Here is a 15,235-nt window from a genome sequence, read left to right as displayed (position 1 = left end):
CTTACTACCTTTGGTTTAAATTTGGCTGGAATATGATGGAGGCTACATCTGGGTAGTCTTGGAATTCCTGGTGCCAAAAGGTCTTCCTGAGGGACTGAGCAAAGGTCTTTCAGGAGGGAGGTTGGGAAGGAACGTACCCACAGCATTAGACCCTCTACCTGAAGTCAAAGTTCCAACTTGGTGCTGTGAGACCCCAGCCTGAGAAAAGAGTATGATTCACTGGAAGTAACCATCCCCCACTCCACCCCAAGTCCCAGAGAAGCAGCCTAGGCATTCCCACACCCAATTCTCATAGAAAGAACAAAGAGGCAGGGAATGTTAGGAATAACTCTGTACATGCTCCACTTATGCAACAGACACATCCTGCTCCTTCCAGAAGCATGGCTCACCTCTGAAGCCCAGCCCTGGGATCCCATATAAAATGTGTCCCTGCTGCTGGTTCTTCATCTGCTGTGCCTCCTCAGGGAAGCATCTGTGACTGTGCCTGAGAACAGGGTGAGTGTTTCTACAGAAATCTAGGTTGGGGAGAGGAACTGAGCAGGATGGAGATGGGGCTGGAGAGAGACTCTGAGAGGGAGTAGTGGAGAAGGAACATTGAACAGTGAAGGACAGAGGATCAGGAATAATGGTTCACTCTAGACAAAGCAGGAACCCATCTGGGAAGGGTTGCCTCTGAGGTCTTACAGGGAGGTGATAAGTGATCTGCAATTGCCTTATCCCTGGCTTCATGTCTGAACTGCTGCTCCCTGGCCCATTGTTCTGAGGGAAACTTTTTCTGACTACGCAAATCCCAGATTTATTTTATACATATGTTTCACTATCAATTTCTAAACTCCATTTCTCAATAGATTCTGTGGGTAAAATCACAATCTACTAAACTTGTCTTTGCAATGAACTGAGATGTCCATTCCAGTATTTCAAATGTCTTGATTTACTAGTTCAGCTATCAACCATTTATCAAATGCCAAGAACCATGTAAGAATGTGGAGATACAAAAGTAGACATACTTCTTTCTCAAAGAGATTTCTATAGATATGCATATTTTAGACATCTTCCCCATCATCCTGGGGAAGAAATTCAAAATGGGAATATTTTTATAGCTTTAGATATTGAGTGTCTGTTTATCTTTCTTTTCTTTCTTTCTTTTTTTTTTTTCCATTCAGGTTTCCCAAAACCCCACCAAGATGTCCTGTCAGCAAAGTCAGCAGCAGTGCCAGCCTCCTCCCAAATGTCCTACTCCCAAATGCCTCCCAAAGTGTCCTCCCAAGTGCCCAGCTCCCCCAAAGTGTCCTCCCAAGTGCCCAGCTCCAGTCTCTTCCTGCTGCAGCTCTAGCTCTGGGGGCTGCTGTGGCTCCAGCTCTGGGGGCTGCTGCAGCTCTGGGGGTGGAGGCTGCTGCCTGAGCCACCACAGGCCCCGCAGATCTCTGCGACGCCGACACCAGAGCTCTGGCTGCTGCAGCAGTGGAGGCAGCAGTGGCTGCTGTGGCAGCAGTGGAGGCAGCAGTGGCTGCTGTGGCGGCAGTGGAGGCAGCAGTGGCTGCTGTGGCAGCAGTGGCAGTGGCAGTGGCCAGCAATCTGGGGGCTCCAGTTGCTGCTCTGGAGGCTGCTGCTGATCTGGGTCATGAGAAGCACTGAAGAACAAGTTGACTTAGAGGGCAAAGGACTTATTTCAGTCTACTAGATGACCTCCTCCTCACTTTTGTCTGCTCTTCTATGTCAATCAATTGAATAAACATGCAAGGTTTGCTTCTCAGAAGCAACCACCAACTCTGCATTTTGTGAATTTGTATTCTTTTTGCCTATGTCGATATTTACATTCATAAGATTGCAGAAAACTATTCAAAAGCATGTGCTTTACAATAGTAGATTTACTTTCGAGTCTCAATATAACTTCATTCAATACCACTTTTTCCCTTTTATCTGAATTCTAATCCTTCTTGAATGGGAAAATAGAAATTATTTCATTACTGAACTGGAGGGAAATCATCCTATTAATAAATTACTTCTTTTTTAAAAAAATGCTTTTATTAATGCATTGTAGTTATACATATTAATGGGGTTCATTTTGACATGATCACACATACATGGAATATTCTTAATGTGTTTATACCTTCAATAAAATCTAAAGTTCTACACTATTTGTGAAACTAATAAATGAAGGTTGACTGAAATTCCAGAAATTTAACTTAAAAAATATCTTTGGTCATGAAATAGCCATGCCACTCAAGTTCTTTAGACAGAAAATGCTACATACTTAAGTAAAAAGTTGACTTGTTGCTTTATACTTATATTTTAAGGCAATATTTCCCTCTTAAAAGACTGAGGTTAAAAGGCCAAATGCTTTCCCTGATAAGTGGAGGATGATATATAATGGGGATAGGAGTGGGGAATGAGAGAATAATGGGGGAACTTTAGAATATGTAGAAGAAAATGAGAGGGAGTGGGGTATGAAAAATGGTGGAATGAGACAGCCATCATTGCCCTATGTACATGTATGATTACATGAATGGTATGAATCTGCATTGTGTACAACCATAGAAACGAAATGATGTGCCCCATTTGTGTACAATGAATCAAAATGCAGTCTGTAAAAAATTAAAAGCTAAATAAAAATAGTAAAATAAATATAAAAAAAAGACTGAAGTTAAAGTAGCAGAACTGCCCATGCCCATTTGAGAATAGAATGGGAAAACGTATTGATCTTTGTAGCTGCTCTCGTTGGTTGTATTGTGCATAAATGATTTAGTTAAAGTACTATGGAGATTCAATTTTTAAAGAAAACCTATTTGCAGTGACTCAATAGTCAGGACTGGAATCCAATGAAACACTTCCCTTCTCTCTATTCTCTCTCCTAGGGTTAAAGAACCCCCTACCCACAGAATTGTGCTGACTTAGGACTCTTCCAGGCTAGAGCATTGGATATGATAGATCAGATCTTTCAGACCTGTCTAAGCTGTGATCATGCAGGAAGCTCAAATGCATTCACTGAGAGCAAGTACAGAAGAACTGAGGTGGGTGTCAGAGTGAACATTGAAATAAACCTGGTTTGTTGTTGCTGCTCCTGTTCTTACACTCACCACCAGCTGAAGTTACATATTTTTTCTTTTCATTTGTTAATTGCTTCTCATCTTCTTCCTGGATAAGAGTGAACCTTATCCTGTATGTTATACAAAATGTACATGCTTCAGGATATCAGTGTTCAGCCATGAAACAGACCACTTTGGCTTTTTGAAATACAGAGAGTTCTATGCAGTGGATTATTATCAAGGTTTTTGAGGGGCTAAAGATATAAAAGGAATTCTTGGAGTTATTCAGAAATCGGGAAGTATCAGGGGTAGGTAGGGCAGCATCACCCAAGCTCCTGTTGTGGTCCTAAGACCTACCAAATAACTGCTGGCTCAGGATGCTAGAACAAACAATCCTCCTTGCTCCACCTTCTCATAGAACCCTGTTGTGGCTCACAGAACACTACTGGGAACTCTGGTTCTACAGTTCACACAACAATATAACGGGGATGGGGAAGGGTAGTGGTCATTGGCTCCCATGGCTAGGGGCTGGTCTGACAGGTCACAGACTTTCTGGAATGCAGTCCATTTGAATTGAAAGAAGAACCCTATTCCTCATGCTGTCCACCTGCTTCAGTCTCAAGACTACCCTCTGGATAGTCAGGGTTCATGGATGCTGGTGCTATAAGGGACCTGAATGATAACCTAGTATATAATTCTTAACTATTCTGTTGGGGTATCATGAAAGAAGTTAACCAGGAGGACTACAGGGAGCTTTATAAACACAGTTGATCTTTCTAAGGAGAGCAGCTCATTGGGATAAATGGCACAGGTATTTTCCTGTATCCTGGCAGAGATCAGATCCCCATGTCCTGTTTTAGTCCCCTCTCCTTCCAGAGATGAGTCTCTAGCTATTATCCTGTGAATCTACTGAACTACTATTGCATGAATTCACAAGTCAGTGATTCTATGAGCTGTGTCCAAAGACATAAATGGGAGGAAACTTCTACAGGCTTTTGGAGATAACCCCATGACTCATCCTGGAGCTGACACCTATCATCTGACTTCTCCATGCTTTGCCTTCAAAGCCTATAAAATGGGTGGAGCACAACCCACGCACCTGTTTAGGTGGCACATGGATGCAGTATCTCTCACCAGGGATGTTGGCGTTGCCTGGAGATGTCAAAATCATTAGTGAGAAACTGACCCCACAGAAGAGGAAGTGAGCCTTACAGATGATGTGAGATGTACATACTAGCTAACAGCAGGACGGCCCTTAGTACATGAATGGAGGTTGGTCTAAGCTATACTTTCAGTGTAAAGCATCCTCATTCATCCATTCATTCATTCGTTCATTTACTCAGTTAATGTTTCCCTGGCCTTATGATGCTAGATGGTGGATGTGTCCACATTTACCAAATTTTGAAAATGATAATCATAGTGGGACTAGCTCTATGGATAGCTAGGTTGTGGAAGTATGCATCTCCTTTTTATAACAGGCTCCTACAATCACAGAATCGCATAGCTGAAAGGGATTTCGCCTAACTACTTTAGAGAAGAAAAAGGCCTACAGAAGGCAGGACACTATGGAGTCACTGAATGGGGCTGTGGCAGAATCAGGAGAAGAGCTTGGTTCTCCCTATTTGCACCCCCAGAAGTCTCTTTTCTATTTTATGGACATGAGCTAAAGTGGCTGGTTTTGGGGGCATTTTCTTTTCTATAAAGTGCATAGTTCCATCCTATATATAATATAGCAAGTTTTTCCTTTTTAAATTTTTTTAATTTTATTTGTTCTAATTGTACATGACAGCAGAAAGCATTTATACATTTTGATAGATCATACATAAATGGAGTGTAATCTCTCATTTTTCTGATTATATATATTGTAGGATCACATCAGTCATGCAATCATATTTGTACATGAGGTAATAATGTCTGTTTCACTCTATTAGTGAGGTTTTCTTAATGACTGTTGAGAGACTGAAAAAGTATGGTTCCTAAAACAGAATGGATTTTAATGCCAGAGGCATCATGTCATGGTGGAAAAAAAACAACTAAATTTGAAGTCCTTATACCTTGGTTCAAATTTTGGATCTATCACTTCTAGCTATGTGAACCTGGGAAACTTATTTGTTTGTTTGTTTGAGACCCTATTGTGAAGACTAAATTTGAAAAGCTATGCATGTGAAGGATCTGATCCCACTAAGAGATTACTGCTTTCCCCTTCCCTTAACAATACATCAGGCCTGGATAACAACTGAGGTGAGATGCTTAGTGGAGCAGGAAGGGAATGACTTGGACTAATACTCCTCCCCACTTACCCTCCCCTTGGGAGAGGGATTGGTGGGCGTCATAAAGGAAGTTATGGAGTGTGATATGTCCATCAAGCAGGGATGACAGGAGGAAGCAGGACACTTTCCAAACCTAGGGCAGAACCTCCTCTTCTTGTTTCCTCCAAATTATTCAGGAGCATACCTTACAAGTCCTGGCTTGGAGTGGGGGAAGTTCTGTGAAATGTGTGGCTTTGCATTTTTGGCTCAGGAAATTTGAAAGACTAAGAGCTTATGGGTCCAGGGGAATCCAGGATCTATTTTGGACAAATACAGGTGCATATTTTACCTGAGAGACTCTGGCTGATCCCGAGTGACATTGGAGTGTTAGGCTCAGACCTCAAAATAGCCTCCTGCAATGAGCAACCCCACATGGCTCAGGAAGAAGAGTACAGACTCTGCAACCAGACAGGTTTGGGTTTCAGTGATACTCCATTACCTACTAAGATAATCAGACCATGGAATCTGTTTCCGCTTTTGTGAAAACAGGGTTAACATAACCTTTCTCACAAGGTTACTGAAAAGATTAAACATAGACAAAAAGGTTAGGATAGCACCCAGTACAAATAAGTGATCAATAGATATCATCCCACCTTTCTTTCTATATCTATTGCTTTGGGGAAAGGAAAGGTGGCAGGGATTCAAGGATGATGCTCTGCCCAGATATAAAAGACAACATATGGTAATGATAAAGATCGTGTCTCTGAAAGCAGATTGTTGGCATGTGAATTCTAGTTTCCCTACTTAACCTACTTTGGATGAGAGTAACTCCTAAATCCTTCAAGGCTTCAGTTACATCCATCTGTAAATGTACCCACCGTAAATTATTTGGCACTTAAAAAACATTGAACTAGGTGTTAGATTCTACTATTATTGTGATCACACAGTGTTCATTTGGCTATAATTTCTCCTACCCTGGGTTTTTTCTAAGCCTGGGAGTGAGACCTAGAAAGGCAAGGATGGAGGAGGTCCTAGAACAGAGATGGCTGAGAAGAGACAGTCTGTACATAGAGTCTGGGATCATCAAACACACACCCAATTTCCCAAGTGAACTTAGAATAACTTGATGGTCCATGAAATAAACCATTTCTTGGGGGCCTTGCTGCCATGCTGATCCAAAGACCATTGGACTACATTTTTTGTACCTATCAAACTAGACTAGCATAAGCCACCAAAAAAGCCCTCTGAAGGAACACTCAGATTCAGGTAGTAAATCACAGTGTACTTTTTGGCACAGTGTATCGAAAATTGAGGATATAATCAGAGCTTGAACAAGTCCTTGAAGAGTCAAATAGCCTAGAAACAGCTTCATTAGGGACAGATTGCATAGGCATCACTCATAACTTCTAGGAAAAGAAGGTGGACTTGTTTCATGCAGAAGATATCAGGAATCATTTATCTGCTTGGGAAAATTCAAAGTCAAGCAGAGACATGCCCTGCCTCTGACTGAAAAGCCAGGCATACTGGGGAGGAATCTCGCCAATGCAACATCAGTCCTGGTCCTCGTGATGTCTGGTGTTTCATTAGATGCCATTAAATTGCCTCATTACTGCCCTATAAAAAGTCTCCCCAACTACCAGTTCCTCAGATCCTTGCCTTCTTCCAGTCTTGCTTCTTCCAGGAGAGAAGGTAAGTCTTTCTACCTGGGATAGGGACTTGTCAAGAAACAGAGCTGGGTGAGGTTGGGGTGGACAACCATAGGATGAAGAATGAGCCAGGATTAGACACCTAGGACTTCCATGAAGGAAGATAATGGTACAACCCATGGGAAGCACAGAGCCCCGGAAACAAGAGCAAAGGGACAGGTGCAGCAAGTACTTCTGTGTGGGAAGGGATTTCCGAGATATGTGTTCCCCACACCCCTTCTCTGAATGTATTTGTGTAGTCTTCTCTTGGGTCCACTTACTAATGAACTAAAATGATGTTCAGCTGATCTAAGGAGCAAATGGCAGAAACTTAGCCAACTTTGTCCTTGTTCTTTGCTCCCTGTCAGGCTCAGCCTGAGATTCATGTTAGCTCAGGATCCACTGACATTAATTTTTCTTCTCTGGGTACACCCTGGCTGGGCAGAAGGAAGAAGAAAAGACACCCTGAAGATAATTGACAGCAGGGTAAAATAAGTTGGGGAATAACAATTTCTCAAGGATAGTTACAATGTGGACACTGAAATAAAAAGAAAGGAAGTATAGAGAGTTGGGTAGAAAAGAAGATATCATTCTTTCAAGCCCTACATTCATTTCCTACTGTATAAAATGAAGTCAAAGCCCAGTGGTGAATGTCAACTTGTTCAAAGTCACATAGCCAGATCAAGGGAGAAGAGGTGAATCTAGAATCCCTGGCTCTTAATCTTCTCTACTGTCAGGTACTGTACAGCATTTGGGTATCCATGATCTTCCAAAAAGGTCACTGCTTACCCATCACTCTATCTAAAGGGGAAGCTGCATATTTCTCTGGAAGTGTTCCAAGTTTCACATTTTTGATGAGACCTCTCTTTTCAGATTTCACCAAGCCACAACAAGATGTGTGACCAGCAGAAGCAGCCACAGTTTGCTCCATCTTGTGTCAAAGGTTCAGGATTGGGGGCTGCGCAAGGTGGCAATAGTGCTGCTATGACAGGCCCTGCTTCCTCTCAGGCTCAGACCTTTGTGAAATACTCAGCTCCAAGCCCAGCCCAAACCTATGTGATGGGACCAGCTCCCAGCCAGATGAAAACCTATGTGAACGTCCCAGCTCCCTGCCAGACGTATGTGAAGTGCCCAGCTCCATGCCAGACCACCTACGTGAAATACGCAGTACCTTGCCAGACATATGTGAAGTGCCCAGCTCCAAGCCAGACCACTTATGTGAAATGCCCAACCCCCTGCCAGACATATGTGAAGTGCCCAGCTCCATGTCAGACGACTTATGTGAAATGTCCAGCTCCCTGCCAAACCCAGACATATTATGTCCAGTCTTCTCCTTCCCAGACCTATTACACTCAAGGCCCTGCAAGTGGCTCGTCCTCCCAGGGCTGTGCCCCTGACCCATGCTCTGCTCCCTGTTCTACCAGTTACTGCTGTCTGGCTCCCCGGACCTTCGGGGTAAGTCCCCTGAGACGCTGGATCCAGCATCCTCAGGGCTGCAACACAGGATCTTCTGGCTGCTGTGGAGATTCTGGGTGCTGCAGCTCCGGATGTTCCAGTTCTGGGTGCTGTGGCTCTGGGTGCTGCTGTTTGGGAATCATTCCCATGAGGTCCCGAGGCCCTGCATGTTGTGACCGTGAGGATGACTGCTGCTGTTAAATACAAAAAGATGGGCCTGTTCCAGAATTTACAGCCTTGCTATACCTTCTGAAACACTCACCAGCCTCTGGTCCCTTCCCTGGATATCTCAGTGATGTGGAACCTCATCACTTCACCTCCATACTTTGCTTCTTTATCAAGGCAGCCTGCCAAAGTTAGTGCAAACCCCAAACTTTGGCAAGAATAAAACCGTGAATGCAATGACCAGTGATTTCCTGTCTATTTCTTTCATTCACATTTGTGCTTTTTTGTTAGAAACTTTCTGGGTGTCTCTCTTCTTATTCTTGTTTTTCAATTAGAAGAAAGATCTGCATGAACATGAATAAGCAGACCAACCTAGTAAACTGCCAGCCTGGGATATTCATACCTTCTAGAAGTCTGGGAATAATTTCTCCATACAAGTTAGCAGGATCTGAGGCTGAAGATTTTGGGGTGCAGGACTGCCTCTTTTCTGACCTCTGATTAGTCTTAGGAGAAGGTTTGGCTATGACCAGGCCCTCATGGCAGCATGTTTGCTATATGTAACCTCTTAAGTTTATCTTTCTGGATGTTGAAGGTATCATGAAACCAAATCTTCTCTGAAGCAATGCCCTCTGCTGTGGCTGTAATTTGAACCCACAGGGGACTTAAATAGATTGCATTTTCTTATCTTATAGGCCGTAGGGTCCAGGCCTAATAGTCTACAACTCCCCTGAAGTGGGTAGATACTGCCCAGGTTGACTCTGGCAGTCCGTGTGAGATCTCCAAGAGGAAGGAGGACATTGTGGGAAGAGCATCCAAGCCCTTGGGCCAGTTGCCCATCATCATTAGCACTTCTTTCTCCTTTGTCTTTTTATGGAGGGTTTTGTTGGGTGAACTTTTATAACGAGAGATTCTAAAAATTGGGTAGAGGGATCACTACTATTTAAGATGATGACACAAGAATGGATGCATAGGAAAAAAACATGTTTGGTGAATGCATAAAAGAGCGAGAGCAAGGAAGAGTGTGTTTCTGAAGCAGTCTCTGATGTATTTTGGGACACTAGCAGAAAGTCATCTTGAGTAGTTTGCTGCTTTTGAATATCTAAAAATATGCAGCAGCTCAAATCATGCTCCACTGTCCATCCAAACACCTTAAATCTGCAGCCCAATCACTGGACGCCCCATCAGAGTCAAGGATGGCCCTGTTGGGGACCTTGTGTTCCTCTCGAACCACCCAGTGGTGCCTGCAGTGTGGGAAGATGGGATACTGCTTATTCTGCAACTTACATGAACGTGTGATGCTCTTTTATACTTACCACTTAAAATCACATAAGTAGCAAGAGCTATGTTAAAATGTTATTAATACAGAAGGTTATAGATCAAAATTAAAACTTCTAATTCCATCCTTGTTCCAGGGATAAACTTACTCAGTTTGGATTTTATCTGTCCAGACATTTGTCTAAGTATTGCTTATACATAACACTCACGAGCTAATTCCTGAAGCCCTCTGTGGTCTAGTATGCAGAGAATGGCATCCAAAAAACCCAGCCCAGCATATATATCACAAATATTGTAGGGAATCTACTTTGTAACTTGCAACATACTTTCAAAAATCCATTCTTTTCATTCTTCAACATCCACAGTTACTCAATAGTTTCTCATTAAACTCCCCAAGTAAGTGTTCTCTAATATCCCAGGCAATGTGACTTCTTTCATCTCTTTATTTTCTGGCCTCTTTCCTGTCCTCTGCTGCCCAAGGGTCTGGTACTGGTCATGTAGATAGTCTGAGTCTTTCCAGTTTACTCTTAATTTTATCTCTTCTTTATCCAATCTTGGCATCTCTGTTTTAAGAAATTGACCCAGGAACAAAAACCTCTCCTCTTTCCTCCAGCTGTTCTAATTCTCTCTCTTTCTAGCCAATTCTATTGATTTTGTATAGGAGGAAGGAAAGGAATTATAAAGCCTAAAGACAAAATCATAATTTTGTTGTCGTTGTTTAGGACTATGAGTGGGAGAAAAGGCAGGGAGTGAACCCTGACTCATTAATGAACCCCATCGATCACACAACTTAATTTCTCCCCTTTTAAATTTTATTTAGAGACAGGATCTCACTGAGTTGCTTAGGGCCTCACTTTCGCTGAGGCTGACTTTGAACTTAGGATCCTCCTGCCTCAGCCTCCTGAGCTGCTGGGATTACAAGTGTGTGCCATTGCGCCTAGCAAGCCTGTTTTTTATAATTCGAAAAAATCTTGATGGACCATTTCTTACATTAAATAATCCAGACTTCCTAATTCTGGGTCCCTCTATATTAGGTACCTGAGACTTAACTGCCAGTGATTTAGAAAGAGTGGCAAGTCCAGAATATGAAACCAAATCCCTGGGGAACTGAGAGAAATTTCCAGGGATAGGTTGAGGGACTGCTATGTGGGATTCAGAATGAGTCTGCTTCCCCACAATTTTTCTGAAGTAGTAGAAGAAATCTGCTGAGTAGAATTCTAAGACCCTTCTCTGGATAGGATGGTTTTTATAACATTTTCTCTTCCAGAAAGATGCTTCTGCAAAAATTTCTGATAAGTAAGGCCAATACATGCAGATAGACATCATATTTCCCCCAAATCAATCAAGAAAAGCATATTTATATAATCTACTTTTTGTATTTTACACATATTATAGATTGTATATAAATACATAGCCAATGTTATGAAATACCTGTTAAAGAAAAGTGACTCGAATCTATTCTTGAAACCTAAAGAAAAGGACAGGGAGAATTGTCCTTTAGTTGTTGAGGGCCTGCTGTATGCTGGACACTTTACATGATATTCTCTTAACTGAGCAATACAGTAATTGATCTGAACTAACTGGCAAGTTCAGTGTAAGAAACAGTTGGCATTGTGGTAAGAGTTGGACTTTTGAGTCAGACAGATGTATTTACTGACCCTATGACTCCAGTCAAATAACATGATCTCTCCACACAGGCCAATTGTGTCTCATAAAACTGCCTAAAATATTGCCCAGCACATCTTAGCTGTGATACAGTTTCCCTGTCCTTATTTGGAAGGGTTATGCCAATAAATATGAAAGGCAACCTAGTAAGAAGGAAACAATCATATCAGATTGTCTCCCAACTTTTCCTCCTCTGTTCTTATCCCAGCTCTACCACAAATTCCTTTTATCACATTGAATAAGCCACTTCCTCCTTAGGCCTCTGTTTCTTCCTTTATAAAATGGGTGAGTTGGGGAACACAATCACCAGGACCTTTTTCAGTTCTTAGAGCCTGAACTTCAACTCCTTGATTCTTCCCCAAAGTTCAAATGTACCTTTCTAAGATACTAAAGATAGGGCAGTTGTTTGACAGGTAACCTTCCCCATCTATGGGGACGTAGATAACAGCCCTTCTCTTGGAGTCCATGTTTGGCAAGAAGTGGGAATCTGAAACAGGTCCTGAGACAGAAGTTGGTGGGGAAAATATCCTAATCAGATATCATTCCTGTAAGTAGCTCCACCCACTGAAGGCTGCTGATGACCTGATTAGCACATCTGCCATGTGAGACAGATGGGTGTTGGGGTGGGCTGGGCCATAGGGAGAAAGAGAGGGAGTGGAATAGTATGTGCAGTACCAGGGCTGAGGAAGGCAGGCAGTGAGTAATATTCTCATCCCCATGGCCAGTCTTATGTTTGGCCCACATGGAGGACTGCTGGGAGACCTGTTCATCTTAACCTACCAGCCTGGGCACACTGTGCATTGGGAACTAGGTCTTATTTGCTATGTTGTCTCCAGAACCAAGCACAAGGTGGCACTTAATATATTCTTGATAAGTAAAGGACTGAATCTTCCCCCATTTATGTGTCTATCCTGTGGAAGATTCCCTGTATCGTGTGAATCCATTCTGATTACTCAGGGGACACCAGAGAACACTCATGGGTTTAGCTTCTAAGGCTTTCTCAGACTGGAAAATGTCAAGTTAGATCCGCTCTACTGTCATGAACCCATCACGGGGCCAAGCACTCCACGTAGCCCACCTCATCACCCTGACTCAGAGAGTGCTGTGTCTCTGCTCCTTACCCTTCCTTACATGCTGCTCTTCCTGGACTGTTTACTATCTGGTACTTTGTTACATATTCATTTGTTTTTTGTTTTTCCTTTGCTGATGGAAGCACCTTGAAGTTCAGGGAGAAGCAAGGTTAAATTTAGTTTACATGGCCTTTTTGAATTACAAAATAATTTTAAATCTATTATCTCATTTAGAAAACAGCTATATGTAATAGTAAGGGAAATATCAATATCATTACTGCTTCAAAGCTGCCAATGAGAAGACAGAAATTCAGAGAAGCAAAGTGAACTGACCCAGATCCACATGGTGGGCAGGACCCAGAACAGGAATTATACACATAAGTCACATTCTAATTCTCCTTTTCAGGACAACTGTTGCTCCTTGGTTCCCTCTACTTTGTCTTTTTCTTTACCTCATCCTTCTGCTTCTTGTCTACTTTGGTTCTCATGTTCCTCTGTTAATACTACAAAAGTTTTTCAGAATAAGCCTGTTCCTTCCAATACAGACCTCCTAAAAGCATGATTTTCATCTCCCCTATAATTAGGGACCTTTAGCCTGAGCATACACCAAGGAGACTCCAGAAAGTCCAGGTAGAGTTAGAGTTTGGCCTCGCATCTTAGGAGTTACTTACCTGATCCACACCTGGAAACTCCTCCTCAGTTCTCACACCCTCAGGAATGGTTTATTCATTCACTGAATGAACATGCATTGAGCACATGCTCTGTACTCCATGCTGGGTGGGGAACTCCAAGATGAAGGAGGCATGTTCTCCTTTGTCAAACAACAAAAAATAAAATGATAGTTACAATAAATGTGGCGTTATGGGCATTTAGCGGGAAGATGCTGAACTTAGACTGGGTCAGGTCATGAAAAGCCTGTTATGAAATTTAAGTCAGAGTTGGGGAGAGGATAGTAGGGCCTCTCACTTGAAAATGTACTTGTGGAAACCACTGAAAGCCTGGGATGAAAATGTCTCCCTCTGGAGATGATTTGTATTGGCTGCTGTTGAAGACCAGAGGGTCTCCCATTCTAGGACCACTTTCAGCAGAGCTCATGGGCAGAGGTGCCTAGAGCACAGCAGCAGTCCTGGCCAGTGGTTTCTTCTGGTTCAGCCTACCTGGAGAATAAGCCGAGCTAACTTTAGGGTGGTTTTCTATCAGATTTCCCATCCTGTCCAGAGACTGGACTCTAACTTTCACCCTCATCAAGAAAGGTCCCTAAAATAAAAGACTTGTTGATTTTATCTTTAGGAAAAAGCAGCTCACTCCGCACAGTGGAAAGAACATGAACTTTGAAATCAAATGCCTCAAGATTATAACTACTTCTACCGCCTACAACAAGTTCAGTGAACTTGGGCAAGATGGGTTTGCTTCTTTGAGTCTTAATTTCTTCATTTCTAAAATAGAAATATAATTAGCAGCCCTGTGGTCTTATTGTAAGTGTTAAATAAAATGATACATGTGAACTTTATAAGTCATTGTGGACCCTGAACCTCTGTGTTTTCTTCTCTTTCCCCCATCTCTGATGGTCATTTGTGTCCCTTCATCACATCTCTTCTTACTCTTTCCTATTCAATTTCCTATGCAGAAAGCATATATCCTGGAATCTGTACAAGAAAGATTTTTAGGACCAGCACTGGTGTCCATGCTAAGTATAAGGTCACAGGTTATTGCTCTGTGTTGTTGTTGTTGTTGTTGTTGTTGTTGTTGTTGTTGTTGTGTGAGGAAATGAGCAGACTGAGACTGTAGTCTGATATCTGATGTGGCTGTCTTGGAAGAGCCAAGAACTGCCCATGGCCCTGTGAGTGACAGGTGGATCCTCCCTCTAAGTAAATGGTTATTCTTGGTGTCAATCATTTGTAGATGAGATAGTCTAACAGACAAATTAGAGTTTGGAATACTGCAGAAGCCTTTTTTCTGCCTATTCTGCCTATTCAGCATCTAGAATTCCAGGATATGTATAGAACATTTCTAAGTGTGGGGAAAAACATGACTTCTGCTACACATTAGAAGATTAAGCAAAAATATGGAGAGAAGCCTCTATCACCGGGCTGAGAGAAGTAAGTTTTAAACTGAGAAAAATCATATAGGAGCATACAGTTCCTCTATATTATTATTCAAACCCCTCCCTTTCCACAGTCACTCTTTAAAACTGTGTCATTTTTAATTCATCCAGTCTGTTCTCATTTTGACATGGAAGATTAACAAAAGAGTGGAGGCCCATTTTGAACTTCTAATGTGTTCTGGGATTAGAACTACCATTGCAGGGCTGTCCCATGCTGGGGAACATGTGATGGGACCTACGCTCCTGACCACATGAGCATGCTTCTGGGACTGTGGTTTCTGGGGATGTGGTTTCAGAGAGGGCTGAGCATTGAGGAAGATGCAAAGAGGAATTCATTTGAAAGAAAATGAAATTCATAGGGTTAAAATTTTAGTTTTGAAGAAGTCTTTACTATCTGTTACATTCCTCATTTTAGAGAAAGCTTAGCTGTCTAAGGCAAAATCACATTAACTACAGATTTTAGATTAAACTCAACTCTATACCATATAATTTCCAGACCTACATTATTTTTACCTCCACTAAAAAGAACAGAGAAAAATAG

At 42.2% G+C, this 15,235-nt stretch overlaps 2 protein-coding genes across 2 annotated transcripts; both read left to right on the top strand.

Moving 5' to 3' along the window:
* Positions 1–454: 454 nt before the first annotated feature.
* On the top strand, positions 455–1,772 carry LOC124963678 (late cornified envelope protein 2D-like). The gene is made up of 2 exons (XM_047523500.1): positions 455–495; positions 1,164–1,772. Exon 2 carries the CDS (start codon positions 1,185–1,187, stop codon positions 1,611–1,613), a length of 429 nt encoding a protein of 142 aa, XP_047379456.1. The 5' UTR covers positions 455–495; positions 1,164–1,184; the 3' UTR covers positions 1,614–1,772.
* Positions 1,773–6,830: 5,058 nt separating this feature from the next.
* C1H1orf68 (chromosome 1 C1orf68 homolog) lies at positions 6,831–8,820 on the top strand. Its single transcript, XM_047520549.1, has 2 exons — positions 6,831–6,964; positions 7,834–8,820. Exon 2 carries the CDS (start codon positions 7,855–7,857, stop codon positions 8,614–8,616), a length of 762 nt encoding a protein of 253 aa, XP_047376505.1. The 5' UTR covers positions 6,831–6,964; positions 7,834–7,854; the 3' UTR covers positions 8,617–8,820.
* The last annotated feature ends 6,415 nt before the right edge of the window (positions 8,821–15,235 follow it).

This window comes from Sciurus carolinensis, chromosome 1, assembly GCF_902686445.1.
Source record: "Sciurus carolinensis chromosome 1, mSciCar1.2, whole genome shotgun sequence".
Classification (NCBI taxonomy): domain Eukaryota; kingdom Metazoa; phylum Chordata; class Mammalia; order Rodentia; family Sciuridae; genus Sciurus; species Sciurus carolinensis.
The sequence above is the reverse complement of the archived record's forward strand: the minus strand, read 5'-3'. Positions and strand labels throughout refer to the sequence as shown.